The sequence below is a fragment of the Apus apus genome, chromosome 3 (assembly GCF_020740795.1).
Source record: "Apus apus isolate bApuApu2 chromosome 3, bApuApu2.pri.cur, whole genome shotgun sequence".
In the NCBI taxonomy this organism is placed as follows: Eukaryota; Metazoa; Chordata; class Aves; order Apodiformes; family Apodidae; genus Apus; species Apus apus.
In genome coordinates, this window is record NC_067284.1 from 103,272,597 (window position 1) to 103,298,391 (window position 25,795).

At 63.1% G+C, this 25,795-nt stretch overlaps 3 protein-coding genes and 3 non-coding genes across 8 annotated transcripts; 4 read left to right on the forward strand and 2 right to left on the reverse strand.

Annotated features, from left to right (window-relative positions):
• The first annotated feature begins 2,078 nt into the window (after window positions 1-2,078).
• On the forward strand, window positions 2,079-6,114 carry ZNF513 (zinc finger protein 513). 3 transcript variants are annotated; one of them, XM_051614771.1, is made up of 4 exons: window positions 2,079-2,196; window positions 2,277-2,378; window positions 4,184-4,774; window positions 4,964-6,114. In XM_051614771.1, the coding sequence occupies exons 1-4, from the start codon at window positions 2,157-2,159 to the stop codon at window positions 5,713-5,715; spliced, it is 1,485 nt and encodes a 494-aa protein (XP_051470731.1). In that variant the 5' UTR covers window positions 2,079-2,156; the 3' UTR covers window positions 5,716-6,114. The 3 variants fall into 3 exon arrangements, with proteins under 3 accessions (XP_051470731.1, XP_051470732.1, XP_051470733.1); XM_051614772.1 differs by lacking the exon at window positions 2,277-2,378 and having other exon boundaries at window positions 4,181-4,774; XM_051614773.1 differs by lacking the exon at window positions 2,277-2,378.
• A 120-nt stretch (window positions 6,115-6,234) lies between these two features.
• Window positions 6,235-14,337, reverse strand: SNX17 (sorting nexin 17). Its single transcript, XM_051614775.1, has 15 exons — window positions 14,112-14,337; window positions 11,402-11,476; window positions 11,198-11,315; window positions 10,806-10,870; window positions 10,537-10,647; window positions 10,086-10,176; window positions 9,749-9,836; window positions 9,324-9,393; window positions 9,129-9,221; window positions 8,795-8,998; window positions 7,853-7,975; window positions 7,670-7,747; window positions 7,407-7,481; window positions 7,048-7,089; window positions 6,235-6,958 (listed from the first exon to the last, which is right to left on the reverse strand). The coding sequence occupies exons 1-15, from the start codon at window positions 14,169-14,171 to the stop codon at window positions 6,839-6,841; spliced, it is 1,413 nt and encodes a 470-aa protein (XP_051470735.1). The 5' UTR covers window positions 14,172-14,337; the 3' UTR covers window positions 6,235-6,838.
• Window positions 14,338-14,653: 316 nt separating this feature from the next.
• EIF2B4 (eukaryotic translation initiation factor 2B subunit delta) lies at window positions 14,654-20,590 on the forward strand. Its single transcript, XM_051615352.1, has 13 exons — window positions 14,654-14,695; window positions 14,836-14,879; window positions 14,953-15,091; window positions 15,531-15,740; window positions 15,920-16,002; window positions 16,135-16,226; window positions 16,633-16,747; window positions 17,058-17,134; window positions 17,342-17,444; window positions 18,350-18,477; window positions 19,684-19,864; window positions 19,942-20,122; window positions 20,305-20,590. Exons 1-13 carry the CDS (start codon window positions 14,671-14,673, stop codon window positions 20,505-20,507), a joined length of 1,581 nt encoding a protein of 526 aa, XP_051471312.1. The 5' UTR covers window positions 14,654-14,670; the 3' UTR covers window positions 20,508-20,590.
• Window positions 20,591-22,150: 1,560 nt separating this feature from the next.
• On the forward strand, window positions 22,151-22,314 carry LOC127383425 (U1 spliceosomal RNA). Its single transcript, XR_007889193.1, has one exon. It is a non-coding gene; the product is annotated as a U1 spliceosomal RNA (small nuclear RNA).
• Window positions 22,315-22,835: 521 nt separating this feature from the next.
• On the reverse strand, window positions 22,836-22,999 carry LOC127383436 (U1 spliceosomal RNA). Its single transcript, XR_007889204.1, has one exon. It is a non-coding gene; the product is annotated as a U1 spliceosomal RNA (small nuclear RNA).
• A 2,623-nt stretch (window positions 23,000-25,622) lies between these two features.
• On the forward strand, window positions 25,623-25,786 carry LOC127383442 (U1 spliceosomal RNA). The gene has a single exon (XR_007889210.1). It is a non-coding gene; the product is annotated as a U1 spliceosomal RNA (small nuclear RNA).
• Window positions 25,787-25,795: the final 9 nt, after the last annotated feature.

A 25,795-nucleotide genomic window follows, 5' to 3' on the forward strand; every position in this document is an offset into this window, starting at 1 on the left:
GCACTCGGCATGGCCAAGGCCACAGATCTTCCCAAAAGGTGTCCACCCCTTCTGGGGAGGGCGAGCGGGACAAACCTGTTGAGCTGATCCGATGACTTGGTCTTGAATTCTTGTCCCACAGATTAGGACCGAAGTAGGGATGATATTTATACCTTGTTCACTGCTACTGAGCAAAGTGTGGGGGTGGAACTGTAGTCAAAGCATTGCTCCTTGTGCTCAGCTTTTAGCAGTGGCACAAAACATTTATTACTTCCTTGGTGCCTTCTGCAAAGCAGTAGATAACTGCTATGGTAAGCGTGAGAATGGGATAAGCAGCCTTCACTGCATTCCATGTTCTTCCTCCGTACCATGAGAACACAGACCACTGGATCTTCACCCAGACTTTGTGTCTATTCTAGGCACCAGATGTTTCTCAGGGGTGTTGAGCTTTGCAGTTTTAAAGTGCTTTGTGCTTCCAGTAAGCAAGCATAGGGAAAAGAGCCAGGGAAGAAAATAGGTGTGGATCCAACAAAGGCCAATGACATCCTGGCTTGTATCAGCACTATTGTGGCCAGCAGGACCAGGGCAGGGACCACCCCCCTGTACTTGGCACTGGTGAGGCCACAGCTCAAATCCTAGGGTCCGTTTTGGGCCCCTCATGACAAGAAGGACATTGAGGGGCTGGAGCGTGTCCAGAGAAGGGCAACGGAGCTGGGGAAGGGTCTGGAGCAGAAGTGTGATGAGGAGCAGCTGAGGGAACTGGGGGTGTTCAGCCTGGAGAAAAGGAGGTCGAGGGCAAACCTTCTTGCTCTCTGCAACTCCCTGAAAGGAGGTTGGAGCCAGGGGGATTGGTCTCTTCTCCCAAAGAAAAAGTGATAGGACAGGAGCAAACAGCCTCAAGTTGTGCCAGGGGAGGTTTAGATTGGATATCGGGAACAATTTATTCATGGAAAAAGGTTGTTAGGCCCTGGTACAGGCTGCCCAGGAGGGATTTCAAAGCTGTGTAGCTGTGGTGCTGAGGGTCATGGTTTAGTGGTGGCCTTGGCAGTGCTGGGTTAATGGTTGGACTTGGTGACCTTAAGGGTCTTTTCCAGCTACTGATATTGTAAAGTTCAGTCATGGAAAGAAACCTCTGACACTTGACTTCAAGTTTCAGAGGACAGGCATCATTTACTACAGCTCTGGACGCACAGAGGCTTGTTCCTCCTAACGTGCATGTCCTAAGTCACAACAAGCAAAGCTGACATTGTTCAACAGTGCACACGTGCCTTAGATTTCCCAGAATGACTTTACACATTCATTCTGTTTCCTGGAAATTAATTATAATATTTGCATCCTAATTATCCATCCTCTTCGTGGCTCTGGGGGTCTTCAGTGGTCTTCAGGGGTCGCTCTGGCGTGTCCTGTGGTTGAACTTTCTTTTTGAGCACGTGCAGTATGGACTAACCTTCTCACAGGCTGCTTCTTCCCTGTGGTTATTTAGTCTTGGCCGCAGCGTCTACTCGCTCCCCCTCGAGATGGCAGAGCTGAAACCAGAGCCCAGCACACCGGCACAGCCGTGCGAGGCACCGGGCGGCGCTTCTCTCACCGCTGATGGGCCCAGGCCCCAGCTCGCAGGCACCACCACGACGCTCCCCTGGCTCTGCGCCCCGGGAATCACCCCCCGCCCGGGGAATCACCCCCCGCCCCGGGACACGGGTCCCCCGGCACGGAGCCCGCGCGTCGCCCCCGCTGGCCACGCCCCCGCCGCGGCCACGCCCCGTGAACGGACCACGCCCACCTCCCCGACCACGCCCACTTTTACCGCCCGCAGCGCCGGGGGTTGCTCCGCCCCGCATCTCGACCACGCCCCCACCCGCGTCATGACCACGCCCCTCTCCGGGCCGCCCCATCTGGCCCCGCCCCCCGCTCTGGCCCCGCCCCACCGGTCCCTCCCGCCCCCTCCCCCCGCCCCCCCCGCCGCGGCGTGGGCCCCGGTTCGGCACCGGGCGGGTACAGCCCTGCCCCGGCGGGTCCCCCCTGCGCCCGCTTCCGGGCCCCCGTTCCGCTTCCGGCGTTGCCCCCACCTCCCTGCTGCGACAGGAAGCGGAAGTGGCCGGTCGAGGCGGGGCGGCGGCGGCCGCCCCGGGCTGGCGGGGGCGGCTGGCGGGGCCGGGCCGGGGCGGGGGCCGGCCACGATGCCCCGGCGGAAGCAGAGCCACCCGCAGCCGGTGAAGGGTGAGTGCGCGGCGGGGCGGGGCGGGGCGGCGGCGGCGGCGGCGGCCCGGCCGTGACCCGCGGCGCTCGGTGTGTTGCAGCGGACGCCAAGGACGGCCCCGAGGAGACGGCGGGAGCGGCGCTGGTGCTGCCCGGCGACCCGCTGCTGGGCCGCGGCCTGCCCTTCCAGAAGGGACCGCCAGGTGCGTGCCGCCCTCCGGGCCCGGCCCGGCCCGGCCCGCCCGTCCTGGCTCCCCGGCCGTGTCGGTGCCGGTACTTGGCCCCATCCGGCCGCCGCCTCCCCGGCAGCGCTCCTGCTCGGTGACTGCCCCGGCCCGGAGAGCGGTTCCCTCCCGCGGGGTGAGGTTCCGTTTCCCGCTGGAGTCCGCGCTGCTGGTCCCTGCCAGCCTGGCACCGGCGCTCCCCCCCCCGTTACGGTCCCGCCAGGCACGTCGTGCCCCCCCGGCTGCTGTGGGACCCCAGGGCCGGTCACCGCGCTGTCCCCTTGAGCCAGCCCTGCCGCTCTGCCCAGGATCCCGCGTTCCCGAGCCGCCGGGGCAGGGCTCTGCTGCCCCCCCCGGATTCTGGGGTCCTGCCCACCGGCACGGTGCAGGGAGCTGAGCCGGGGCCATCCCTCCGACAGCCCTGCTCCCTGCTGCTCGCTTCCCGGGCCGGACTTTGGGCCAGCTGAGCATCACTCCCCGGGGAGTGCTGGCACAGCTGCACTCAGGCGACAGGACAGTGGCACTGCTGGACCACGGGGTCAGTGCAGGAGCATGGGAGTCCCTGAGCATCGGGCTCAAGGCAGGGCCAAGGGTTTCTGGCAATAGCCTGGTCTGAGTTTGTGGCAAGGGAGCAGGGCTGCCACATTCTGCAGCCCAAGAGCAGCTGTACCCCTGGGGCTCTGGGAGCTGGATGCTCTGGGTGGGCAGCAGCAAAGGGGACAACCCAGGCTGCTTCCCAAGGCAGTGGGTGGCTGTGGGGTCTTGCAAGCTCCAGGTCAGGCACAGCATGGGGACAGCTTGAGGCTGGTAGTGGCAAGGCTTCGGCTCCACATCACTGCCCTTCCAGCCCCAAGCACCAGCCTGCGGAAACATCTAGGACACAGGGCGATAGGCTCCGCTCCCGTCATCCCTTCGCAGGGCACGGGTGATACCCTGGGGTCTGCAGGAGGATGGGTCTGTTCCCAGCTAGGCACAGAAATGCCCTCTGAGAGATCTGGCACAGGCTTCTCTTTTTTTCCTAGATAATGGGAAGAAATTCCTTCTGTGAGGGTGGTGAGACACTGGCCCAGGTTGCCCAGAGCAGCTGTGGCTGCCCCATCCCTGGCACTGTTCAAGGCCAGGTTGGATGGGGCTTGGAGCAAGCTGGTCTAGTGGGAGGTGTCCCTGCCCATGGCAGGGGGTTGGGACTGGATGATCTTTAAGGTCCCTTCCAACCCAAACCATTCCATTATTCTCTTGCCACTATGGGGCTGGGGAAGGTGTTTTCCCACATGATGGAGGGGGCTGGTGTTGGAGCCCCATGGTGTCAGTCATGGCAGCTGGACCAGCTGCTGCTTCCAGGACTTGGGGTAGTGGCACAGGCTTGGGGAAATGTTTTGGGCATCCAGCCCTTCTGCCTGGGTCAGGCAATGCCATCACTGCTTTCTACCAGCTGGGCTCGGCAGTGCCAGTGGGTGCTGGCTGTCGAACCCTGCCCTGTGCTCCTCACCCCCCACCCTTCCTGGTGTGGGGTTCTGACTGTGGGCTGTCACCTGGCTCAGCCAGCCATAGGGTAGGGTTACAGCATGTCTCAAGGTGCCTGGGACAGGCCCTGCAGCAGGGGGTGTCATGGCCATGAGGCTCCTCACCCTGCTGTGAGCAGTGCAGCGGGTGCTACTGAGGTGGGCGCAGCTGGCTGGCCCCTCCTGGCTGTGGTCCCCTCCTCAGGATGGTGGCACAAGCAGTGGGGCTGTGCCTGTGCCGAGAGTGCTGACACCGTCCCATCCCCATGGTCTCCTCAGCAGACACCCTGGTGGGGAAGATCGCCATCCCAGCGTACACCCTGAGCGACGACGACTGCTCCTCGGGCTACCAGCAGCTGAGCGTGGAGAGTGACCCTGAGGAAGGGGGGGAGCCTGGCCCCGCCGCCCTGCCGTGCCCCCAGTGCGGGCTGCAGCTGGCAGCCAGCCTGGGCCAGAGCTGCCTGCAGTGCTCAGGCGCCGAGGGCGGCCGTGGCCAGCGCATCGTCTACTCCTGCCAGCTCTGCCCCTTCGCCTCCCACTACTCCAGCCACCTCAAGCGCCACATGAAGACACACAACGGGGAGAAGCCCTTTGCCTGCCCGCAGTGTGCCTACGCCTCGGCCCAGCTGGTGAACCTGACCCGCCACCTGCGCACGCACACCGGGGAGAAGCCGTACCGCTGCACGTGCTGCAGCTTCGCCTGCAGCAGCCTGGGCAACCTCAAACGCCACGAGCGGGTCCACAGCCAGGACAAGCCCTTCCAGTGCGCTGCCTGTGACTATCGCTGCAACCAAAGCCGCAACCTGAAGCGGCACATGCTCAGCCACCGCCTGCCAGACAGCGAGGGGCCGCACCGGCGGGACAAGGACCCAGGTAAAGAGGGGGAGTCTGGGGGGGAGAGCTGCTGTGGGGGACCAACGCGGCATGCCCACGGCGCTGGAGAAGGGGCAAGGCACACACCCTGCCATCAGCATGGCGGCACGTGCCATCAGCCACGGCGCTGTCACCCCAGCAGAGCTGAGTGCTGCCCTGCTGACAGCCCCGTTGGTGTTTGTCCCGCAGAGCCGCTGCTGCCGGAGCTGGGCCTGCACGTGGGCAGTGGTACTGGCCCCTTTCTGCCTGGCTGCGCTCGGCTGCGTGGCGAGGAAGCAGCCGCGCTGCCTGAGCTGCTCTTCCCCTTCACCTGCCGCATGTGCGGGCTGGTGCTGGACGACGGCTTCGCACAGGATGAGGGCCTGGCTGAGCAGGTCTGCGGGCGCTGCAGCCTGGCGGTGCTGGGCACCGAGCCGGGCGCCAGCCCCCGCAAAGGTGCTGGGGACAAGGGCTTCGCCTGCAGCCTCTGCCCCTTCGTCACCCACTACCCCAACCACTTGGCACGGCACATGAAGACGCACAGTGGGGAGAAGCCCTTCGTCTGCCCGCTCTGCCCCTATGCCTCTGCCCACCTCGACAACCTGAAGCGGCACCAGCGAGTGCACACGGGCGAGAAGCCCTACAAGTGCCAGCTCTGCGACTATGCCTGCGGCAACCTGGCCAACCTCAAGCGTCACGGGCGCATCCACTCGGGTGACAAGCCCTTCCAGTGCAGCCTCTGCAGCTACAGCTGCAACCAGAGCATGAACCTGAAGCGGCACATGCTGCGGCACACGGGCGAGAAGCCCTTCCAGTGCCAGAACTGCTCCTACACCACTGGCCACTGGGACAACTACAAGCGTCACCAGAAGATCCATGGCCACACGGCCGAGAGCTGGGTGAACCCGCGCAATGCCAAAGCCCTCTTGGCCCCTCCAGCTGTGGGCACAGCCCTGCCCTGAGACAGCACTTAGCCCAGCAGTGGGGGTGACCAACCCCATGCTGGGCCGGGGGTGCCTCAGCCCTGGGGCATCTCCGCAACGGCTCCTGCCCTCCCTGGGGGAGAGACGGGCAGCATACTCCACAGGGGGCTCGAGGCTGCCTTATGCAGGGCCCACCAGGGTCTCCAGCAGCCCTATCCTGCCCACACAGGGCAAAGCCAGGACTGGTGGCTCAGTTGCCAGGCTCTGGCCCCTGCCCCAGCAGCAGTGTGGCCATTCCTGCCTGTTCCTGCCTGTCAGAGCCTTCCTCTGCCGGAGTTTTGGGAAAAAAGGGGAGGGGGGGGGAAACAGGACTGGTTCCATGGCTGCTGCCATGCCGGTCAGTGTAATTTATATTGTGTATAAAAGCATTAAACAGTCGGTTTTGTTATCTGCTATTCTCCCTGGGGGCCTTGTTCTGCTTCAGGCGAGGACAGCATGGGGCTGGCAAGGTGTGTGGGGAGGGGAGGGACAGTGGCCACCCCCCAATAGACAGCCTGGTACCAATCAGGATCCTTTTTAATCATCATTGCAGTGTGTAAACATTGGTTACTGTCCATTAATGCTCTGGTCGGTCTGAGCAGCAGGAGATACGTGGTTACAAGCCTAGATTACGCTGGAGTCTATGAGCAGGTTAGAGAGGGGCCCTGCGCAGAGCCCCCTGGAGACCGTTTACTGCGGTCTGTCTCTGAGCAGAAACCTAAACGCTAATTTGGCATTATGGAGCCTCAGGAGGGTGGCTCGGTGCCACCGCCCGGCTGCCCCAGCCCCCCAGGGTGGCTGGGCTCTCAGGCTGGGCCCTCCCAGCTGGGGAAGGGGCAGCTCTGCCCCCTGTGCTGGGCCAGGCCCCAGGATGCGGCTCCAGGGCTTGGGCTGGGCCAGTGCAGCCCCAGGAACAAGCCCCTCTCCCAGCTGGAGCCAGCAGCAGGAGTTCAGCTACCCCTGCCCTGAAGGCAATGGTGGGCTGAGGGCAAGTTCCCCAGCCCAGGGGGAGCAGGGGGAGGTGGATGTAGCAGGTGAGAGGCACGTTGATTGCAACCTGTCTGCAGGTTGTACATTCCTCAGCAAAGGCCCTGGGTGCTGCCCTGGGATGGGGGGGGGGACACTACAGATCTTCGTCACCGATGCCCTCAAAGGCATAATTGCCGTGGAAGTTGTTAGCCCCCACGTCATTGGAAGAGCTGGAGTGGCTGATCCCACGCAGGCTGACAGAGGTGAGCTTGCTCTGTGGAGAGGGGAGATGTTAGGGAGGACCGCTGCGCCCCCCGGCTCGCTCGGGGGGTGACAGTGACACTACACCTGCACACAACTCACCGAGAGTTTCGCCATTGGCTCCCGGGAAGCGTCAGGCGAGTCCTGTGGGGATGGCACGGTCAGGGAATGGACGTGGTCAGAGACACAGTCATGGACACACCACCCACCCTTCTCACCACTTGCCAGCCCTCAGTCACCGCTCACCCTCCCAGGGTAAGACCAGGTCACCCTCCCTCCCCTTCCTAGGTAGTTTGGCTCCAGGACCAATTCCCAGGACTATGGCTGTGGTGCACTGCAGTCCTCTGGGATTGCCCCAGCCCTTCCAAGGAGAGAGCAGCCCCTCTGGGGTGGTGGGTTCTGGTCTCTGGCAGGCAGCAGAGCCCATGGGCACATTCCCCTCCCTGCAGGGTCCTACTCACCAGCAGTGGGGGTGACTTCACAGCTTGCTGGCTGTCCGAGCGTCGCAGAGCCCCGTTTGCCCGCCGGCGAAACATCTGCATGGGAGGAGCTCAGCTGAGCCACAGAGTCCCCACAGGTGGCTCCAGTGGTTAAGACAGCCCCTGGGGATCCTTCAGCTGGCCCTGTCCCGAGGAGAGCAAGCAGGGCCCAGCCTAGACCCCAGGGAGTCACAGGGGCAGGAGAGGATCCCATCCCAGAGCGAACATCCAGCCACAAACCTCACCTTGCGGATGCTGCCTCCAGACTTTTTCACCATCAGCTCGTCCACCATGGACTGGAGGCAGATGCTCAGCATGATGGCCTGCAATGGAGAGGTGTCAGAAGGCTCCAAGCACCCCACAGCCTTCCCACCATGCCATGCTGAAACCAAACCAGCCCTCTCCTACATCCACCATCCTTGTCCTACCTGTGGGCTGGTGATGGTGACCCACTGCAGCCGGTCCTTGCTCATTAGATACTCGAAAGCCAACTCCAGCTTCACCTCGGACTTCCCCGGGCTGCTCCCCGAGGAGCCATTGCTCATTGCCACCTGCAAGGGCACAGGCTGAGGCTGGAAGCATCCTGAGGAAACACAGCCAGGTTCCCAGGGCTCCATGCTAAGGGCAGCCCCTAGCCAGGTATGGGACACGAGCTCCCACTGGCCTTCACAGAATCATGGAATGGTTCAGGTTGGAAGGGATCTCCAAAGGCCGTCTAGTCCAACCCCTCGGCAGTGAGCAAGGACATCATCAACTACATCAGGTTGCTCAGAGCCTCATCCAACCTGACCTAGGATGTTTCCAGGGATGGAGTATCCACCACCTCTCTGGCAAACCTCTTTCTTCCTTACATCTAGGCTGAATCTGTCCTCTTCCCATTTAAAGCCATCCCCCCTCATCCTGTCACTCCCTGGTCTTGTCAAAAGTCCCTCCCCAGCTTTTCCTGGAGCCCGTCCTGGAAGGTCTCCTCAGAGCCTTCTCTTCTCCAGGCTGAACAACCCCAACTCTCTCAGCCTGTCTCCAGAGCAGAGCTGCTCCAGCCCCTACATCATCTCCGTGGCCTGCTCTGGACTCACTACAACAGTTTCATGTTCTTGTGCTGCGGACCCCAGAGCTGGACCCAGCACTGCAGGGGGGTCTCAACAGAGCAGAGCAAAAGGGCACCACCAGGTCCCCTGGCCAAGCAGGGGCAGAGCCCCTCAAATGTCCTCACGCCAGTGACCCCCTCAGCCCCAAAGCATGACTTGGACCCTCTCTGAGCCAGCTGGGCTGGAAGCAGGTGGCAAAGTCAGCGCCTGTGCTGGGGAGAGCTGCCAGCCCAGCCCAGTGCCACCGGGTCCCACCAGCCCCACGGAGCAAGTAGCACTCACCGAGGACGTGACCCGCCAGCACCGCATGCGTGTGACCTTGAAGCTGCCCTCCTTGATCTGCTCACTCGGCAGCCGCACCTGGAAGTTGAGCTCGTTGTTGCCAGCGCTGACAACGACGTGGCAGCCCTTCTCGGGGAAGTCGGTGACACAAGGGTCGAACTTGAGATAGCCGTAGTACTTCAGGGTCTGTGCCAGGCGGATGAACTGCGGGCAGAGCCAGGGGAACTCAGCACAGAGGGCCAGGAACAGGCAACTAGCTCAGCACAGCACATCCACCTGCAGGGCCGGTCTGGTGTGGGGACTGCACCAGTCACAGCATTGTCCACTTCCCTACCTCCTTCTTGGAGACTTTTTCCTGCAGGGACTTTAGCTGCCGGTGCTGCTCCTTGTTGACAAGGATCCATCCATGCTCAATGTCCGACACCGTCTACCAAGATGCAGAGGACGGTGAGCAGCTGGGCCCAGGGCCACCCAAGACCCTCCACAGCCACAGTCCCTCCTTGCTTAGTTGGGCCACACCAACCCTCACCTGTGCATAGAGCAGGTTCAGCCCCACATGATGCTCCATCACATCATCGTCATAGGAGGAGTCCCAGTAGCTAGAAGGGAACTGCAAGGGTCAACCTCTTCCCTAGCTCCAGACGGCCATGGACAAACACCCCCCCACAGTGGGACAAGGCACTGTGGCCAGCCCTCCACAGAAGCCATAGGTTGCCATGGCCAGCTCGCCCTCTCAGAGGCAGCAAGGGCCCTGGGAAAGCGGGAACAGGGGCCAAGCCCAGCAGAGGAACCTGGTCCCCAGTGTCATGGGCAGGGACCCCCAGGTGTGTTCCCAGAAACAAAGCACCCCGCAGGCAGTGGTGGCAGGAGGGGTGGGATCCTCTGCAATGTAGGGACCCCCAGACAGCCCCCCACCATTCCCACAACTGCTGACCCTCCAGCCCTGCCACCGACCTCTTGCGCAGGATGATCCTGAACTCGGGGTTGTGCAGGCTGGTGACCGACACGTACGGCAGCTCGAACTCCTGCAGCTTCCGCACGACTGCAGGGAAACAGCAGTTCAACAGCAGCCTGGGGCAGGGGAGCCCACCAGACTCACCCCCCCAACAGCCAGGGCACCCCAGGAGAGCCCACTGGACCCCCTGACAGCCAGGACACCCCGGGGGAGGCCACTGGATGCCCTCATCCTGGGAAGGGCAAGGGGGTCCAAGCACACAGCTCTCGCCCAGGGCAGGGTGTGGGGCCCATGTCCCACTGCAACCCTCCAGGGGCTCCAGCATGCTCTACTCACAGGAGAAAGCTCCATCCTTGGTCTCTCTCACCAAGAAGAGGCTGAAGTAGCCAACCAGGTCATCTGGCAGATCCAGCTTGGAAGCCACAGCCTGGGAGCAAGAGCAGGAGGTCACCACTTCCACATCCTTACCCCATGGCAGGATCCAGCCTGCATGTTGGAGGGCAGCACCTCTGCTGCAGTGGGGGCCAGGGTGGGGGGACAAGTGGGACCTAGGGGACCACTGCCACCGTGAAACATCTGGGGCCAGCTGGCCATTAGTCTGGGGCCAGAGAGGGACAGGAGCACACTGGCCCATCCATTCCAGCTCCACCACTCTTCTGCCCCCAGTGACAGCCCTGCTCTGGGGTGGGGACATCATGAGGAATGACTGAGGGAACTCCTGCACGTGTGGGAAACCATAGAACCCAGCAGGAGGAGCTGGTCCTGCCCAGCACAAGAGCTTCAGCACCTCAAGGACATCTTCTGTCTGGTCCGAGGTAAGGATGGTGACCTTGACCTTCTGGCCATTAGAGAGCATCACTTCCAGCACGACCTCTTCTGTGGGTATCTGCTGTGTCTCCTGCAGGAGAAAAAGAGGATTTAACACCCTGGATCCTTCACCACTGACCACCCTCAGACTACCCCATGGTCTGAGGGCCCCGGCTGTCAGCACTCACCCTGTGCCAGCAGCCCCAGCAGCCCACCCCCCACATCCAGCAGCTCCTGCCCCCCCCTCACCTGCTGGGCCTTGCGCAAGAAGCTGTTGAAGGTCTCACTGCCTCCCAGCGTCGGGTCCTGCCGCACTGGGGGTGGAAGGTGAACAGGAAGCCAGCCATGAGGTGGGAAGGGGCAGGGACCCACCCCAATACCCATCTGCCCTGCAGCCCCCCAGAGCCTGCAGCTGAGGTGTATGCAGCAGGCAGAGCCGCAGCTGGAGGCACCAGCGAGTCTCCAGCTCTACCAGCGCAGGGAAGGGGCTGGGGCAGGGGAGCTGGCAAGGCCAGCTAAGACCAGAGCAGGACTGGGAGCTCCAAGATGGGCCCCAGCAAAGGGGGCAGTGCCACAGTGCCCAGAGCGACGGAGCCAGGGCAACCGGGCCCGAGCCACAGCATGGGGCAGACCCAGCTTACCAGCCTGCATGTACTTCTCCAGCTGTTCCCGCCGCTGCTCCACCTCTGCCGGGGTGAGGGTGAAGATCTTCTTTGGGGGAAAGGCTGGGACCACATTAGCGCCATACTCTTTCCTTAACTGGAAAGAGAGCAGAGTGGTGCGGGAGTCACTGGGGAGGTGGTGGGTGCTCTGCCCCCACCCCAGGGCTGGGGACAGCTCCCTACCTGCTCGTGCAGCCCCAGGAGCTGGCTGTAGCGCACTCGGCAGTGCAACACCCCGTTCACATGGATGTTGTAGGCCTGCAGGGAGAGACACCGGTCATATCGCAGTGCTGGGGATGGAAGGGCCTGGGGGCCAGTCCAGATGGGGGGAAACAGGCCAGCCTAGGGGAGCCCCAACAGGGCATAGCCATGGCCACCAGCATGGCCAGGGCCTGGAGGGGCAGCTGGCAGCACTCAAGGGCTACACATCAGCGAGGATGGATTCCAGCTTGTGTAAGCACTAGTGTCACCAGCAGAACCAGGACAGGGATCATTCCCCCGTGCTCAGCACTGGTGAGGCCACAGCTCAAATTTTGGGGTCAGTTTTGGGCCCCTCACAAGAAGGACACTGAGAGGCTGGATCTTGTCCAGAGAACGGCAACGGAGCTGGGGAAGGGTCTGGAGCAACAAGTATGATGAGGAGCAGCTGAGGGAACTGGGGGTGTTCAGCCTGGAGAAAAGGAGGCTGAGGGGAGACCTTCTCACTCTCTACAACTCCCTGAAAGAGGTTGGAGCCAGGGGGGTCAGTCTCTTCTCCCAAGGAACAAGAAACAGGACAAGAGGAAACAGCCTCAAGTTGTGCCAGGGGAGGTTTAGACTGGATATCGGGAACAATTTCTTCATGGAAAAGGGTTGTCAGGCCCTGGCCCAGGCTGCCCAGGGTAGTGGTGGAGTCCCCATCCCTGGAGGGATTTCAAAGCCATAAAGATGTGGTGCTGAGGGACATGGTTTAGTGGTGGCCTTGCCAGTGCTGGGTTAATATCTGGATTTGATGATCTTAAAGGTCTTTTCCAACCGTAACAATTCCATGATTCCATAACTTGCACACATAAGTACAACAGCACCAAAGGGTTCCTCTGTGCTGTCCCTCTGAAGACATGTCAGTGACGGTGCAGTCCTGCAGGCCAGTGGGACCCTTCTGGGACAGCTCTGCTCCCAGCCAGAGATGGCAGCTCAAGCAGGCACCTCCTGTGGCTTGAAGCTCCAGGCATCCTCCTGGCCCAGAGCAGGGCTGCCTGAGGCTGGTGGAGGCATCTGCCCAGGCCACACTGGCCCAGCACATGCTGGAGCTCACACCGCCTTCTCACACCATCTGCCAAGCCAAAGGGTTGGAAGCTGCCCAGGGTCCCTGCAGAGGGACCAGGATGGATGCTGGGTGGCCCAGGCAGCACCCCTGCCTGCCCAGGCACAGCTCAGGAAACATGGGGACTGTGGCTCCCTGTCCCCAGGGAGGGCTCTCCGGGCAGTCACGAGCTCCTGCCCAGACCCAGAGCTCCCCCCTGACAGTGGAGACAAGGCCCTCCCTGGCCCAAGGAGCTATCACAGCACCTGAGGGCAAAGAGCACTGGGTTGAAGGTACCTCAGGCGCTTGCTCTGGGCCTTGTGTGACTGCAGCTGCCTGGGGATCACCAGATCCCTCCACAGTCACAGAATGGTGGGGGTTGGGAGTGGCCTCTGGAGATCATCTAGTCCAACCCCTTGCTCAAGCAGGGTCACATACAGCTGGTGGCACAGGGTCGTGCCCAGATGGGTTTTGAGTAGTTCCAGAGGAGATTCCACAGCAGCCGTAGGCAGCCTGTTCCAGTGCTCTGTCATCATCAAAGTCAGTAAGTTTTTCTTCATGTTCAGATGGAACTTCCTGTGTTGCTCATTGTGCCCACTGTCACTGGGCACCACTGAAAAGTCTGGTCCCATCCTCCTGACACCCACCCTTTAGATGTTTATAAGCATTTACAAGATCCCCTCTCAGTCTTCTCTTGCCAAGGCTGAGCAGACCCAGGTATCTCAGCCTTCCCTGACAGAGGTGTTTCAGTCCCCTCATCATCCTCACAGCCCTCTGCTAGACTCTCTCCAGTCACTCCATGTTTTGTACAGGGGGGCCCAGAACCGGATACAGAACTCCAGATGTGGCCTCATCGGAGTAGAGGGGGAAGATCACCCTCCGACAACTCACGACTGCCATCCGTGTCTGCCTTCTGCTCCCAACAGGACGAGGGGGATCCCCCAGAGGGGTCTCAGCGAAGGGGGCAGGCGAGGGGTCCCCATGGCAGCAGGCAGGGAGAAGCGGGATGCCAGGAGCAGCAGGGAGCACAGCCCGGACCAGCCCCCACGGCCACCTCTAGGCAGCCGGACCCTCCTCGGCGTGGAAGGGCCGGTGCCCGGGAGTCCCCAGGCCACCAACTACCCGGCAGCAGCGTCACCCCGGCAGCCCGGGGGCCGTGCCCGGGGGAGCTACCGAGCTGGAGGGCGTTCACGGGCCGCCGAGCAAAACAGGAAGCCGGGAAGAACGGACCGGACGGGCTGGCCGGCCAGGACGAGCCGGGCCCGGGAGACTGAACGGGGCCCCCGCCCGCTGCCCCCCCCTGGCCCGCCGCGGGCCCAGCCCGCAGCGCCCCGCACCAGCTGCCTCCCGGGCCCCCCCCCCCGACCCCCTCGGAGTCCGGCCCCGTCCCTGCCAGCCCCGGGGCGCGGGGACCGGCAGCAGAGTGCTGGCTGGGGGTGGCGGCCGGCCGGGGGCTGCACGCCCCGCACGCCACGGCCCCGGGGCTGCCGGGCCGCACGACTCCACCGGACGGCTGGGACGGCGGCCGTGGCCCCGCTGGGCGCTGCCGCCGCGGGCCTGGCCAGAACCGGGGCCGCAGGGACCGCTCCGCTCCGCCCCGGCCCCGCTCACCACGTAGGCGGCGCCGCCGTCGCCGGCGCGCGTCTCGGTCTCGGGGATGGAGAAGTGCATGGCGGGGCCGGGGCCGGGTCGCGCGCCCCCGCTACCTGCCGCGCGCCGCCATCTCGGGCCGGGCGCTCCCCGGCACCGCCCCGCGGGGCCCCCGCGATGGCGCGGCCGGTGGAACCGCCCGCCGGGGCCGGCCCGGCCGCCCGCCCCGCCCCGGTGACACCCCCCGCTCCCGGGAGACCCAGGGCAGCCCCGTGCGGGACCCCCCTTCCCCCCCCCCCCCCCGACCCCTGCCGCGGCGCCCGGTGATGAACGCCCGCCCGGAGCGGGAGGGGTCCCGGCCGCGGGGAGTTCGGGGAAGAGCCGGGCCGGGGGTCGCTGGGCCGCGGCGGCAGCGGGCGGGGAGGGCAGGGATGGGGAGGGACGGCCCGGCGGAGGGGCCGGCCCCCGGCACCGAATGGCGTCGTGCGGGGCCGCTGGCGTCACGGGCCGTCACGCGGGGCTGGCGGGGCAGCGCCCTCCGAGCGGCAGGGGGCGCTGCGGGGCGCGGCGGGCGGGCGTCATGGCGGAGCGGGAGCTGCGGGGCGGTGAGTGGGCGCGGGGCTGCGGCGGGACCGGCCCGGCGGGACCGGCCCCCACCCCGCCGCTCGGCCTTCCCGCACTCAGGACAGTCCGGTCCCCGCGGCTGGTGCCGGCCCGGCCCCGCTCACGCTTCCCCTCGTTGCAGGTGCGGGCCCCGAAGCCGCCGCGCCGGTGCCGGCGGGAGCGCAGGTGAGCAGGGCCGTGCGGCGGGGACGGGGCCCGGCGTGGGGGGCCGGGGCTGCCTGACGGTCTGTGCCCGCAGGTCCCGGAGCTTTCCCGGGAGGAGAAGCTGCAGCAGAGGAAGGAGAAGAAGCAGCAGAAGAAGAAGAAGAGGAGCGAGAAGGGGTCGGTGGCCGAGCCCTCGGAGCTGGGGACAACCTCCGACCCTGGGCAGCCACGGGGTGAGGACCTCCATCCCCCCCGCGCAGCCTGCCAAGCCAGGGGAGCCCACGGCAGATGTCCCCAGCACCCCAGACAGCGGTGGCCATGCCCCCGGGAGTATCCCTGGCTGGAACAGCCCTGAGCTAGGAGTGTCATCTGGGTGGGGAGGCCACAGGGGTACCACTGGGGTGTCCGACCTCTCCACACCCAAGTGTGAAGGCATCTCAAGTGCCTGTGTCTTGTGGGACCCGAGATCTAGAGAAGCCAGTTGCCTCCCAAAACCGAATGTAGGGCTGACCTGGTGATCCCCATATCAGCTGCATGAGGGTGGGACAGTGCTGGAGAATGTGGGGCAGACCCTGCACGGAGGAGGCTCTCCCTGCCACTGGTGCCCCACACGGTGGGGGGTACATGTGGTGGGGGAGGCTGGGCAGAGACCTCCTCCTTCCTTTCCTGCAGTTGCTGCTCACCCCACATCCCCCCCAGCCGTGGCTGATGGCCCCAATGACAGCGAGAAGCCCGCAGGGGGCAAGAGCAAAGCTGAGCTACGAGCAGAGCGTCGGGCCAAGCAGGAGGCTGAGCGGGCCCAGAAGCAGGCCAAGAAAGCAGAGCTGGGCCAGGTGGCCACCACAGCCAAGCCCAGGCTGGCCCCCACTGAGCCCCAGTCAGGTATGGGCATGGTCACTGCAGGGTGGGGAGGGGGCTGCGGCAGGTGTCTGCCTGTCCCATCTTTGTGCAGTTCCCTGGGCCCTGCCCCGTGTTTCCCGAGTTCCAGCACAGCGTGGCTGGGCTGGGGGCTGCACCAGGGCAGTGCCCCCTCACGCCACCCATGCTGCTTGTCCCCACAGTGGTGAAGCGGCTGCCGGAGCACGTGCAGGTGGATGACCCTGCTGCCCAGAGGAGACTGGCCAAGAAGCTGGAGAGGCAGCAGGTGGGAGGAGGGCTTGGTGAGGGGCTGCAGTGTGCGTGGTGGGGTGGGACTGGGGTGCCTTGATGGGGTGCTGGAGGGGGCAGGGCTGTGTGGCAGCGTGGGTAAGCCATCCTCAATACCATTCGGCTACAGGTACCTCTGAGGCAGGACTATGGCACCAAGGTCAACCTGTTCTCCCACTTGCACCAGTACAGCCGCAAGAAGCCGCTGACACAGCAGATGAGGTATGTGGCCTCCCCAGCCCAGGCTGCTGGCCATCATTTGGCTCAGTTTTGACTGGCTTGGCTGAAAAATGGCTGTAGCGAAGGGAAGGGGGATACTGGGGCTTGGTGGGATGGAGGGGTACCCCTTTGGAAAATATTTCAAACCCCTTGGAAGAAGCTCTGAACGGCAGCAGCAGCAGGGGCAGATATCCAGCCTGTGAGGTGGGGAGAGCTGCCCTGGGGCCATACAGGGCCACAGGAGAAGGGCTGTGGGATTAGCATGGCTCCTTGGGTCACAAAGCAGGTGGGGCTGGGCTGAGGCCCCCCATTTTGGGCCATCCCTGGGTGTTTTGGAGGCCTGGCCATGGGCTGGTTGTTCCTGGGCCGTGGAGGGCGGCGCTGACAGCTCCCATGTGTGTCCCTGCAGCATCCCCTCCACCGTCATTCACCCGGCTGTGGTGCGCCTCGGCCTCCAGTACTCCCAGGGCATCATCAATGGCTCCAACGCCCGCTGCATCGCCCTGTTGGAAGTCTTCAAACAGGTACCTGAGCAGCTGCCTGTGCCCACTGAGCAGCACGGGCCTCGCTCCATGCCCGGGTGTCTCTTCCCTGACTACTGAGGCTGTACCTGTGCTCAGTCTTCCTTGACCTCTTCCTTCTGAGCAGGGATGGGTCCTGCTGGGATCCTGTTCTGGTGCTGCTGCTGATACTACAGTTTTGGGTTCCTGGAGCACCGCTGTGCCTCCCCCATGAAAGCTGTGCAGTACTCACTCATGCCTGGTCTGCAGCATCCTGGGTGAGGGAGGCCACGTGCTGTGCCCTGAACTCACGTTCTCTCTCTTCTTCTCTCAGCTGATCCGGGATTATTCAACTCCCCCAAACGAGGAGCTGTCACGGGACTTGGTGGCCAAATTGAAGCCACACATCAGGTGAGGGTTCCGAGTGCCAGAGCACAGGGACTGGAGCTCCACAGAGCGTGGTCCACTGGTCTCCTCTCTGGGCTGGTGTCCACCCAAACCTGGGCTGACTTCCCTGGTGGGAAGTGCCTCCCTGCCCATCACCCCCAGCTGCACCCTCCCTCTGCCTGTCCCTGCCCTGCAGGCTGCTCTGGAGCCAAGCCCATGTCCTCTCTGCAGCTTCCTGAACCAGTGCCGGCCCCTCTCAGCCAGCATGGGCAATGCCATTAAGTTTCTCAAGAAGGAGATTTCGTGCCTGCCCGACACCCTGCGAGAGGAGGAGGTGAGTGGTCTCAGGCAAGCTGCAGGCACCTGGGTGGAGGGACAGCCCTGGCGCAGGTCAAGCAGGGAGAAGTGGTGGGATGCAGGCTGAGAGCAGTGCTGCAGAGAAGCTAAGGGACTTGGCCACCAGTGTCTCCAGCCACAGCTGGAGCAGAGACTGCAGCCAGACCTGCGCCCCTCTGCTTGCCCCCAGGGGTCAGGGTGCACCACGGCAGATGTTGGGCTGTTCGTGTTGCTAGGTTGGTGGGACTGGAGGGATGTTAAGACCGGAGAACCTGGTCTCGGTGAAGGCAGCGCTGCATCACAGGCCTGGGCAGCAGCCAGCGTTGCACCTGCGTCGAGAGGCAACTCTTGGGTGGCTGCAGGAGTGGCAGCAGCTGGACGCCATGAGCTGCCCTTGTCCACCAGGACTGCCTGTGAGCATTGCTTGACAGCAGCACTAAAGTAATGGGTGAAGAAGATGTTTTTTCAGTTCTCAGCTATATCCCATGCAAAATGGCTGTGGAGCAGGGGGCAAGATGGTGGTACATGTCAGGAGCTGGCTATGAGGACCCCCGAGGGAGCTCAGCTGATGGGCTCAGAGGAGTCAGGCTGGAGAGACTGAGCAGTAATATCCACGGGATGAGCAGAGCACTGACCCAGGAGGTGTGGGGCAGAGCTAGGGAGGGCCCGATGGCAGCTCCAACGTGTGGTGTGCATTGTGGTCTGCTGGGAGACTTGTGCCAGGACAGGAGTGGCCTTGGTGTCCTGCAGAGCCCCTGTCCCAGGGAAAGGTACTGTTCAGCAGCCAGGCCAGTTGGGAGCAGGCAGGGCTCTCTGCTTGCAGGCAGAGCCAAGCCCAAGGGACAGCAGAGTGTCTGTGGGGCAGGCAGGCCACACTGCACCTCATGGCTTTGTCTTCCCTAGGCAAAGCAGAAGCTGCAGGACACCATTGACAAATACCTGCGGGAGAAGATTCTTTTGGCAGCTGAAGCCATTTCGAAGTCTGCCTTTGAGAAGATAAATGACAATGATGTGATCTTGGTGTATGGATGGTAAGGGGCAGCGGGTGGGAAAAGGGAGCAGAGCAGTCAAGTGAACATGAAAGCTCTTTCAAAAGCAGCTTTTCAGGGGTGGGAAAGTCAGCGTTGCCCAAGGAGGAGGGAGGGGCTGTGGCTCTGGGTGCAGCAACTAGAAATAAAACAAGCAGGGAGGGGGCAGCCAGAACTTGTCTGTGGTGGGCAGCTGGTAAATACAGGCACCAGGGAGATGTTTATGGCCAGCAGGGCTGGACAGGACAGTGGAAGAATGAGGTTGTTGGAACAGAGCAGAGTGGAGCCCTGCGATTGACACTCACTAGCTGGACTTGGGATTCTTTTAGTGCTTGTTAGGACTCCTGTCCCGTCTTGGGATGCTGATGAGTCCACGTGACAAGGTGGTGACAGATCACTGTCCTCCTGGCAGCTGCCGAGAGGAATGCTCAGCCCTGTCTGTGGAGCACGGTGGTTGCCCAGCTGTGTCCCTGCAGGGCACCTCTCCTGGTGATGGTGTTCCTGGTTCCCTGTACACCAGGACCGGATAGATGCTGGAGGCACTGGAGCCCTTGCACCCATTAGAGGAGCAAACAGGAGCGTCTGATCAAGTAGCCTTGTAGCAGCCTAGGCTGGTTGAGCCTTCCATACAGGGCACGTACAGAGTTCCCTGGCTTTTCACTGACATTTTAAACAAACCACAGTGAAGTCCAGTGCCAGGAAGCAGAAATACAGAAGCTCGTTCTTCCTTTGAGGGTCTGTGTCCCAGGAAGTAAAAGTGGGAAAAGGAGCCAGAGTCTGTTGTAGCAAAACAGAGCCCAGATGTGATGTGCCTCTGGAGTGGAGGAAGGGGCAGGTGCAGGAGGCCAGTGTGGGCTTGGAGTGTTACAAAAGGGAAACTGGGAGAGGGTCTGGAGAGGCAGCCCCTTGTGGTCTGTACAGGTCACCAGAGTGTTGCTGGAAGCCCAGCTCCCACCCTGGGTAAGGGAGAGGTTGCTCTGCTAGGGCTGGTGTGCCTGAGGACCTGCTGTGGCAGCTGGGCCTGGCAGTGCCAGCCCCTGCCATTGGCTGCAGGTCAGGGCTGTCCCTTGCAAAGGCTCAGGGAAGCTGCCCAGCCGCTCCGCAGGTGTCCCGCGCCAGAGCCCACGCTGAGGGACCTCCCCTGGCGCTGGGCTGCCCTCCTGGGCGATGCTGGCGGTACTGGGCAGCCTCCTCACCCGTGTCCACCAGCTCTTCCCTGGTGAGCCGCACGCTCTGCGACGCCCACTCGGAGCACGGCCGAGCCTTCCGTGTGATCGTGGTGGACAGCCGGCCGCGGCTGGAGGGCCGGGAGACGCTGCGCCGGCTGGTGCGCCACGGCATCCGCTGCACCTATGTCATGATCAACGCCATCTCCTACGTGCTGCCGGAGGTGGGCAGCAGTGGGGGGCAGGGGGGAGGCTGCAGTGTGATGAAAGGTGCCAATGGCTCCCCGTGCTTCCCCGCCAGGTGTCCAAAGTGCTGCTGGGAGCCCACGCGCTCCTGGCCAACGGCTCCGTCATGTCCCGGGTGGGGACGTCCCAGATAGCGCTGGTCTCCAAGGCCTACAATGTGCCCGTCCTGGTGTGCTGCGAGACCTACAAGTTCTGCGAGCGAGTGCAGACAGACTCTTTTGTCTCCAACGAGCTGGGTAAGGCTTCTGTCCCCTTCCTCTTCCCGCTGCTGGCCAGGATGTGCTTCTCTACCCTGCCATTCCCCTTCCCAGGCGAAGGGCCATCCCTCAGAGGAAGGGCAGCCTGGCAGGCAGCAGTGCTCGCGGGGCAGGATGGTGACGGACTGTCCCTCCCTCTGATCCTGGTCCTCTCTCCACAGATGATCCTGATGACCTGATCGTACTCCGGAAGGGCCAGGCCCAGCTGGGTGGCTGGGCAGAGAACAAGTCCTTGCGCCTCCTCAACCTGGTCTATGATGTGACGCCGCCTGACCTGGTGGATCTGGTCATCACGGACTTGGGCATGATCCCCTGCACCTCAGTGCCTGTTGTCCTGCGTGTCAAGAACGTGGATCAGCAGTAGAGCAGCTGCACAGACACTAATAAACCAGGCCCCACAATAAACCTTTGTCTGCCTTCTGCGGGGTGGCAGGAGCCCTGGTGTCATCACAGCCTCAACTCTGCACTTTCCTTGGGCACACTGGCACTTTTCCCCAGCGCTGCCCAGTCCTTCACCTTCTCCTCCAGGCTGCAGCAGGGAGGGACCTTCCCTGTCCCTGGAACCCTCCTCTGTGACCGGGGGAAAAATGTAAAATCATACAAGGATAGAATGGTTTGGTTTGGAAAAGGCCCTTTAAAGGTTACCTAGTTCCACCACCCTGCAATGAGCAGGGGCATCTTCAACTCGATCAGGTGGCTCACAACTCTGTCCAAGCTGACCTGTAACGTTTCCAGGGATGGATGGGGCATCTCCCACGTCTCTGGGCAACCTGGGCGGGTATCTCACCACCCTCAGCGTGAAAAATTTCTTAATTCTCTGTAGTCTGAATCTCCCCTCTTCCAGTTTAAAACCATCACCCTTTGTCCTAGCACTGCAGGTCCCACAAAAAAGTCTGTCCCCATCTTTCTTACAGGCCCCTTCAGGTACCGGAAAGTGCAATAAGGTTTCCCCAGAGCCTTCTCCACGCTCAACGACCCTAACTCTCAGGGCACAGCTGCTGCAGCCCTGGGATCATTGTTGTGATGCTGGTGACACTACGGTGACAGCCAGCTGAGCTGGTCTCAGGGTGCCGGGGCTGATGCCAGCACGAGCTGCCCCTCTGGGAGGGGCATGGGGCAGGCTCCAGCTCAAGCTGGGGGCTCTGGCACGGGGAGGGGGGTGTCCTCCCATGTCGCGCAGCATTCCCATCCGTTCCTGATTTGGTGTAACTGGTGCTTATCCCAGCTCCCGGCAGCGATTGCTGAGGTCTGTCTGTGCCCCTCCCTGGAGCTTGTCAGTGCCCTGTGTTATCCCAGCTCCAGGGGGGAGCAAGGAAGAGATACCAGGGTACTAGGGTTCTCAGTTACTCTTCCCAAAAAGGGGTGTTCCACACCTGCTTTCACCTGTCCTTGCTGCTGTGGTGGGAAGGGGGGAGCCCTGCGGCCCTGGCCCCGGCCTGGAGCCGGTGAGGGAGGCCAGACTGACGGGGCTCGGGAGCTGGTGCTGCGTGTGGGGGCAGAGCAGGTCGCTCCGTCTCCTGCGCCCGGCTGCGCTGCCGGCTGCTGCCCGCGGGTGCGTGATGAGACACGGAGGGGCCGGGGAGCCCCGGGCCGAGGCTTTCCCGCGGGGAGAGGACGAGGGGAAGCCGGTGCCTCGGCCCGTGGGGCTCTGGGCTCCGGCCGGGGCGCTGCGGCCCGTGGGGAAACGAGGCCCCCGCTGCTCCGCAACCGAGACACCGGGAACGGCCCGGGTCGGCGGGGCCGGGGCTTGGGACCACCCGGTGCGGGAACGGCAGCGCGGGGGCGTCTCCATGCAGATGAGGCAGCGCGGGGCATGACGGGACACCCGCCGCGCCAGCCCCCGGCGGGACACGGGGGTGCGGGGCCGGACGGGCGGCGCGTGGAGCGCGAGGACGGGGCGGGAGGGCGGGTGCGGGGCGGAGGGGGCGGGTGCGCGTGCGGGGCCGGTGTCCGTGAGTTGCGAGCGAGTGCGGCGGCGTGTGTGCGCGCTGTCGGGGAGAGGAGCTCATACTTACCTGGCAGGGGAGACACCATGATCAGGCAGGTGGTTTTCCCAGGGCGAGGCTCATCCCCTGCACTCCGGGTGTGCTGACCCCTGCGATTTCCCCAAATGCGGGAAACTCGACTGCATAATTTGTGGTAGTGGGGGACTGCGTTCGCGCTCTCCCCTGGTCTTGCGGTTCTAAAAGCAGATGATGTGTGGCTCTGATGATGAGGAGGGGGCTAGTCTCTCTCTGCTCGCTGACTAGACCTCTCTGTTTTCTCCCGCCTCCCCGCACCGCTGTACCTCAGCGCCCGCCCCCGCTTCGTCCCCCGCCCGCACCGGCGGCCCCGCACCGCTCCCTGCCCGCGGCCTCGCCCGCAGCTCCGCCGCACACGAATGAGAGCAGTCGTGACTGCTTGGATTTCTAAGGGGAAACACACGCTGTACTTCCTTCTATCAACCCATCTCCGTGCCCCTGGGCAGCGCTGGCGATGTCCGGTGGCGTGCGGCGGAGCTGCGGGCGAGGCCGCGGGCAGGGAGCGGTGCGGGGCCGCCGGTGCGGGCGGGGGACGAAGCGGGGGCGGGCGCTGAGGTACAGCGGTGCGGGGAGGCGGGAGAAAACAGAGAGGTCTAGTCAGCGAGCAGAGAGAGACTAGCCCCCTCCTCATCATCAGAGCCACACATCATCTGCTTTTAGAACCGCAAGACCAGGGGAGAGCGCGAACGCAGTCCCCCACTACCACAAATTATGCAGTCGAGTTTCCCGCATTTGGGGAAATCGCAGGGGTCAGCACACCCGGAGTGCAGGGGATGAGCCTCGCCCTGGGAAAACCACCTGCCTGATCATGGTGTCTCCCCTGCCAGGTAAGTATGAGCTCCTCTCCCCGACAGCGCGCACACACGCCGCCGCACTCGCTCGCAACTCACGGACACCGGCCCCGCACGCGCACCCGCCCCCTCCGCCCCGCACCCGCCCTCCCGCCCCGTCCTCGCGCTCCACGCACCGCCCGCCCGGCCCCGCACCCCCGTGTCCCGCCGGGGGCTGGCGCGGCGGGTGTCCCGTCATGCCCCGCGCTGCCTCATCTGCATGGAGACGCCCCCGCGCTGCCGTTCCCGCACCGGGTGATCCCAAGCCCCGGCCCCGCCGACCCGGGCCGTTCCCGGTGTCTCGGTTGCGGAGCAGCGGGGGCCTCGTTTCCCCACGGGCCGCAGCGCCCCGGCCGGAGCCCAGAGCCCCACGGGCCGAGGCACCGGCTTCCCCTCGTCCTCTCCCCGCGGGAAAGCCTCGGCCCGGGGCTCCCCGGCCCCTCCGTGTCTCATCACGCACCCGCGGGCAGCAGCCGGCAGCGCAGCCGGGCGCAGGAGACGGAGCGACCTGCTCTGCCCCCACACGCAGCACCAGCTCCCGAGCCCCGTCAGTCTGGCCTCCCTCACCGGCTCCAGGCCGGGGCCAGGGCCGCAGGGCTCCCCCCTTCCCACCACAGCAGCAAGGACAGGTGAAAGCAGGTGTGGAACACCCCTTTTTGGGAAGAGTAACTGAGAACCCTAGTACCCTGGTATCTTTTCCTTGCTCCCCCCTGGAGCTGGGATAACACAGGGCACTGACAAGCTCCAGGGAGGGGCACAGACAGACCTCAGCAATCGCTGCCGGGAGCTGGGATAAGCACCAGTTACACCAAATCAGGAACGGATGGGAATGCTGCGCGACATGGGAGGACACCCCCCCTGCCCGTGCCAGAGCCCCCAGCTTGAGCTGGAGCCTGCCCCATGCCCCTCCCAGAGGGGCAGCTCGTGCTGGCATCAGCCCCGGCACCCTGAGACCAGCTCAGCTGGCTGTCACCGTAGTGTCACCAGCATCACAACAATGATCCCAGGGCTGCAGCAGCTGTGCCCTGAGAGTTAGGGTCGTTGAGCGTGGAGAAGGCTCTGGGGAAACCTTATTGCACTTTCCGGTACCTGAAGGGGCCTGTAAGAAAGATGGGGACAGACTTTTTTGTGGGACCTGCAGTGCTAGGACAAAGGGTGATGGTTTTAAACTGGAAGAGGGGAGATTCAGACTACAGAGAATTAAGAAATTTTTCACGCTGAGGGTGGTGAGATACCCGCCCAGGTTGCCCAGAGACGTGGGAGATGCCCCATCCATCCCTGGAAACGTTACAGGTCAGCTTGGACAGAGTTGTGAGCCACCTGATCGAGTTGAAGATGCCCCTGCTCATTGCAGGGTGGTGGAACTAGGTAACCTTTAAAGGGCCTTTTCCTTTAGTCTCCACTTGTGCCATCCCAGCCTCGTTCCAGAAACCTCTCACAGGTCAGTTCCTTTCAAGATAATGATGCCTGCAAGCTGGGGCCTGTGACAATAAGTGGTGAGAGAAGGGCTGCCTTGTGCCTTGCATGGTTCTACTGGTGTGCTGGGCTCTTGTTTCAGCTTTGCAATCTCAAGAGTGAGTGAGTAGACACCGTGGCCAAGACTAAATAATCACAGGGAAGAAAAAGCCTGTAAGAAGGTTAGTCCATACCGCATGTGCTCAAAAAGAAAGTTCAAGCAAAGGACACACCAGAGTGACCACTGAAGACTCCTAAAGATCCTCAAAGGCTCAAAGAAGACACTTAGTTATGACGCAAATATTAAAATTAATTTCCAGAAATAAAATAAATATATATAGTCATTCTGGGAAGTCTAAGGCACGTGTGCCTTGTTGAGCAATGTCAGCTTTGCTTGTGACTTAGGGCATGCACGTTAGGGGGTAATAAATGATGCCTGCCTTCTGAAACTCGAAGGCCAGTGTTAGAAGGTTCTTTCTGCAACCAGATTTTATGGTATCAGTAATATCAGCTGAACTGCCACAGACCTGACCATCAACGTTTGCAAACCCAGTAGGTTTGTGCCCGGCTGCTGGAGCCCAGTCCAACATCTGGGGATGTGAGCTCTCCACCCCAGCTGAGGGACATGGCTCCCACTTTATTCCGCGCCAGAGCCGAGTCTGTGTCCCTTAAGACACCCACGAATCCCCCGGGTGGGGGCTCCAGCACTGGCACTATCCCACTGGTCCCTCTTGCCGTGGTCAGCCCAGAAGCTGCGCTCTGCCGACGTTGTTGCTCCGGCCCGTTTCCGCTGGGCTCTGACCAATTAAGCTCCGTGGAGGTCCGAGCGGACCAGGACCTGGTGCTGCCGGTGGAGGGGAGGACCCGCCAAGCCCAGTATTTGAGAGGCCGCGGGCAGCGCCGAAAGGGACCTCGCGGGTGGGCGGGGCCTGGAGGAAGGGGGCGTCTCCATGCAGATGAGGCAGCGCGGGGCATGACGGGACACCCGCCGCGCCAGCCCCCGGCGGGACACGGGGGTGCGGGGCCGGGCGGGCGGTGCGTGGAGCGCGAGGACGGGGCGGGAGGGCGGGTGCGGGGCGGAGGGGGCGGGTGCGCGTGCGCGTGCGGGGCCGGTGTCCGTGAGTTGCGAGCGAGTGCGGCGGCGTGTGTGCGCGCTGTCGGGGAGAGGAGCTCATACTTACCTGGCAGGGGAGACACCATGATCAGGCAGGTGGTTTTCCCAGGGCGAGGCTCATCCCCTGCACTCCGGGTGTGCTGACCCCTGCGATTTCCCCAAATGCGGGAAACTCGACTGCATAATTTGTGGTAGTGGGGGACTGCGTTCGCGCTCTCCCCTGGCTTCTCTG

Bases quoted from the DNA above. Each gene is read 5' to 3' on its own strand.
- SNX17 (XM_051614775.1), bottom strand. From the start codon at position 14,171: ATGCACTTCTCCATCCCCGAGACCGAGACGCGCGCCGGCGACGGCGGC. The intron at 8,999-9,128 runs GTAGGGAAGTGG...CTCTGCCCGCAG, and splicing joins AAAAAGTCTCCAAGAAGGAG to TTCATCCGCCTGGCACAGAC. The intron at 7,090-7,406 runs GTGAGTAGGACC...CCATCCCCACAG, and splicing joins TGAAGTCACCCCCACTGCTG to GACTCGCCTGACGCTTCCCG.
- EIF2B4 (XM_051615352.1), top strand. From the start codon at position 14,671: ATGGCGGAGCGGGAGCTGCGGGGCG. The intron at 14,696-14,835 runs GTGAGTGGGCGC...CCCTCGTTGCAG, and splicing joins GGAGCGGGAGCTGCGGGGCG to GTGCGGGCCCCGAAGCCGCC. The intron at 15,092-15,530 runs GTGAGGACCTCC...CCTTTCCTGCAG, and splicing joins CGACCCTGGGCAGCCACGGG to TTGCTGCTCACCCCACATCC.
- ZNF513 (XM_051614771.1), top strand. From the start codon at position 2,157: ATGCCCCGGCGGAAGCAGAGCCACCCGCAGCCGGTGAAGG. The intron at 2,197-2,276 runs GTGAGTGCGCGG...GGTGTGTTGCAG, and splicing joins CCACCCGCAGCCGGTGAAGG to CGGACGCCAAGGACGGCCCC. The intron at 4,775-4,963 runs GTAAAGAGGGGG...TTTGTCCCGCAG, and splicing joins CCGGCGGGACAAGGACCCAG to AGCCGCTGCTGCCGGAGCTG.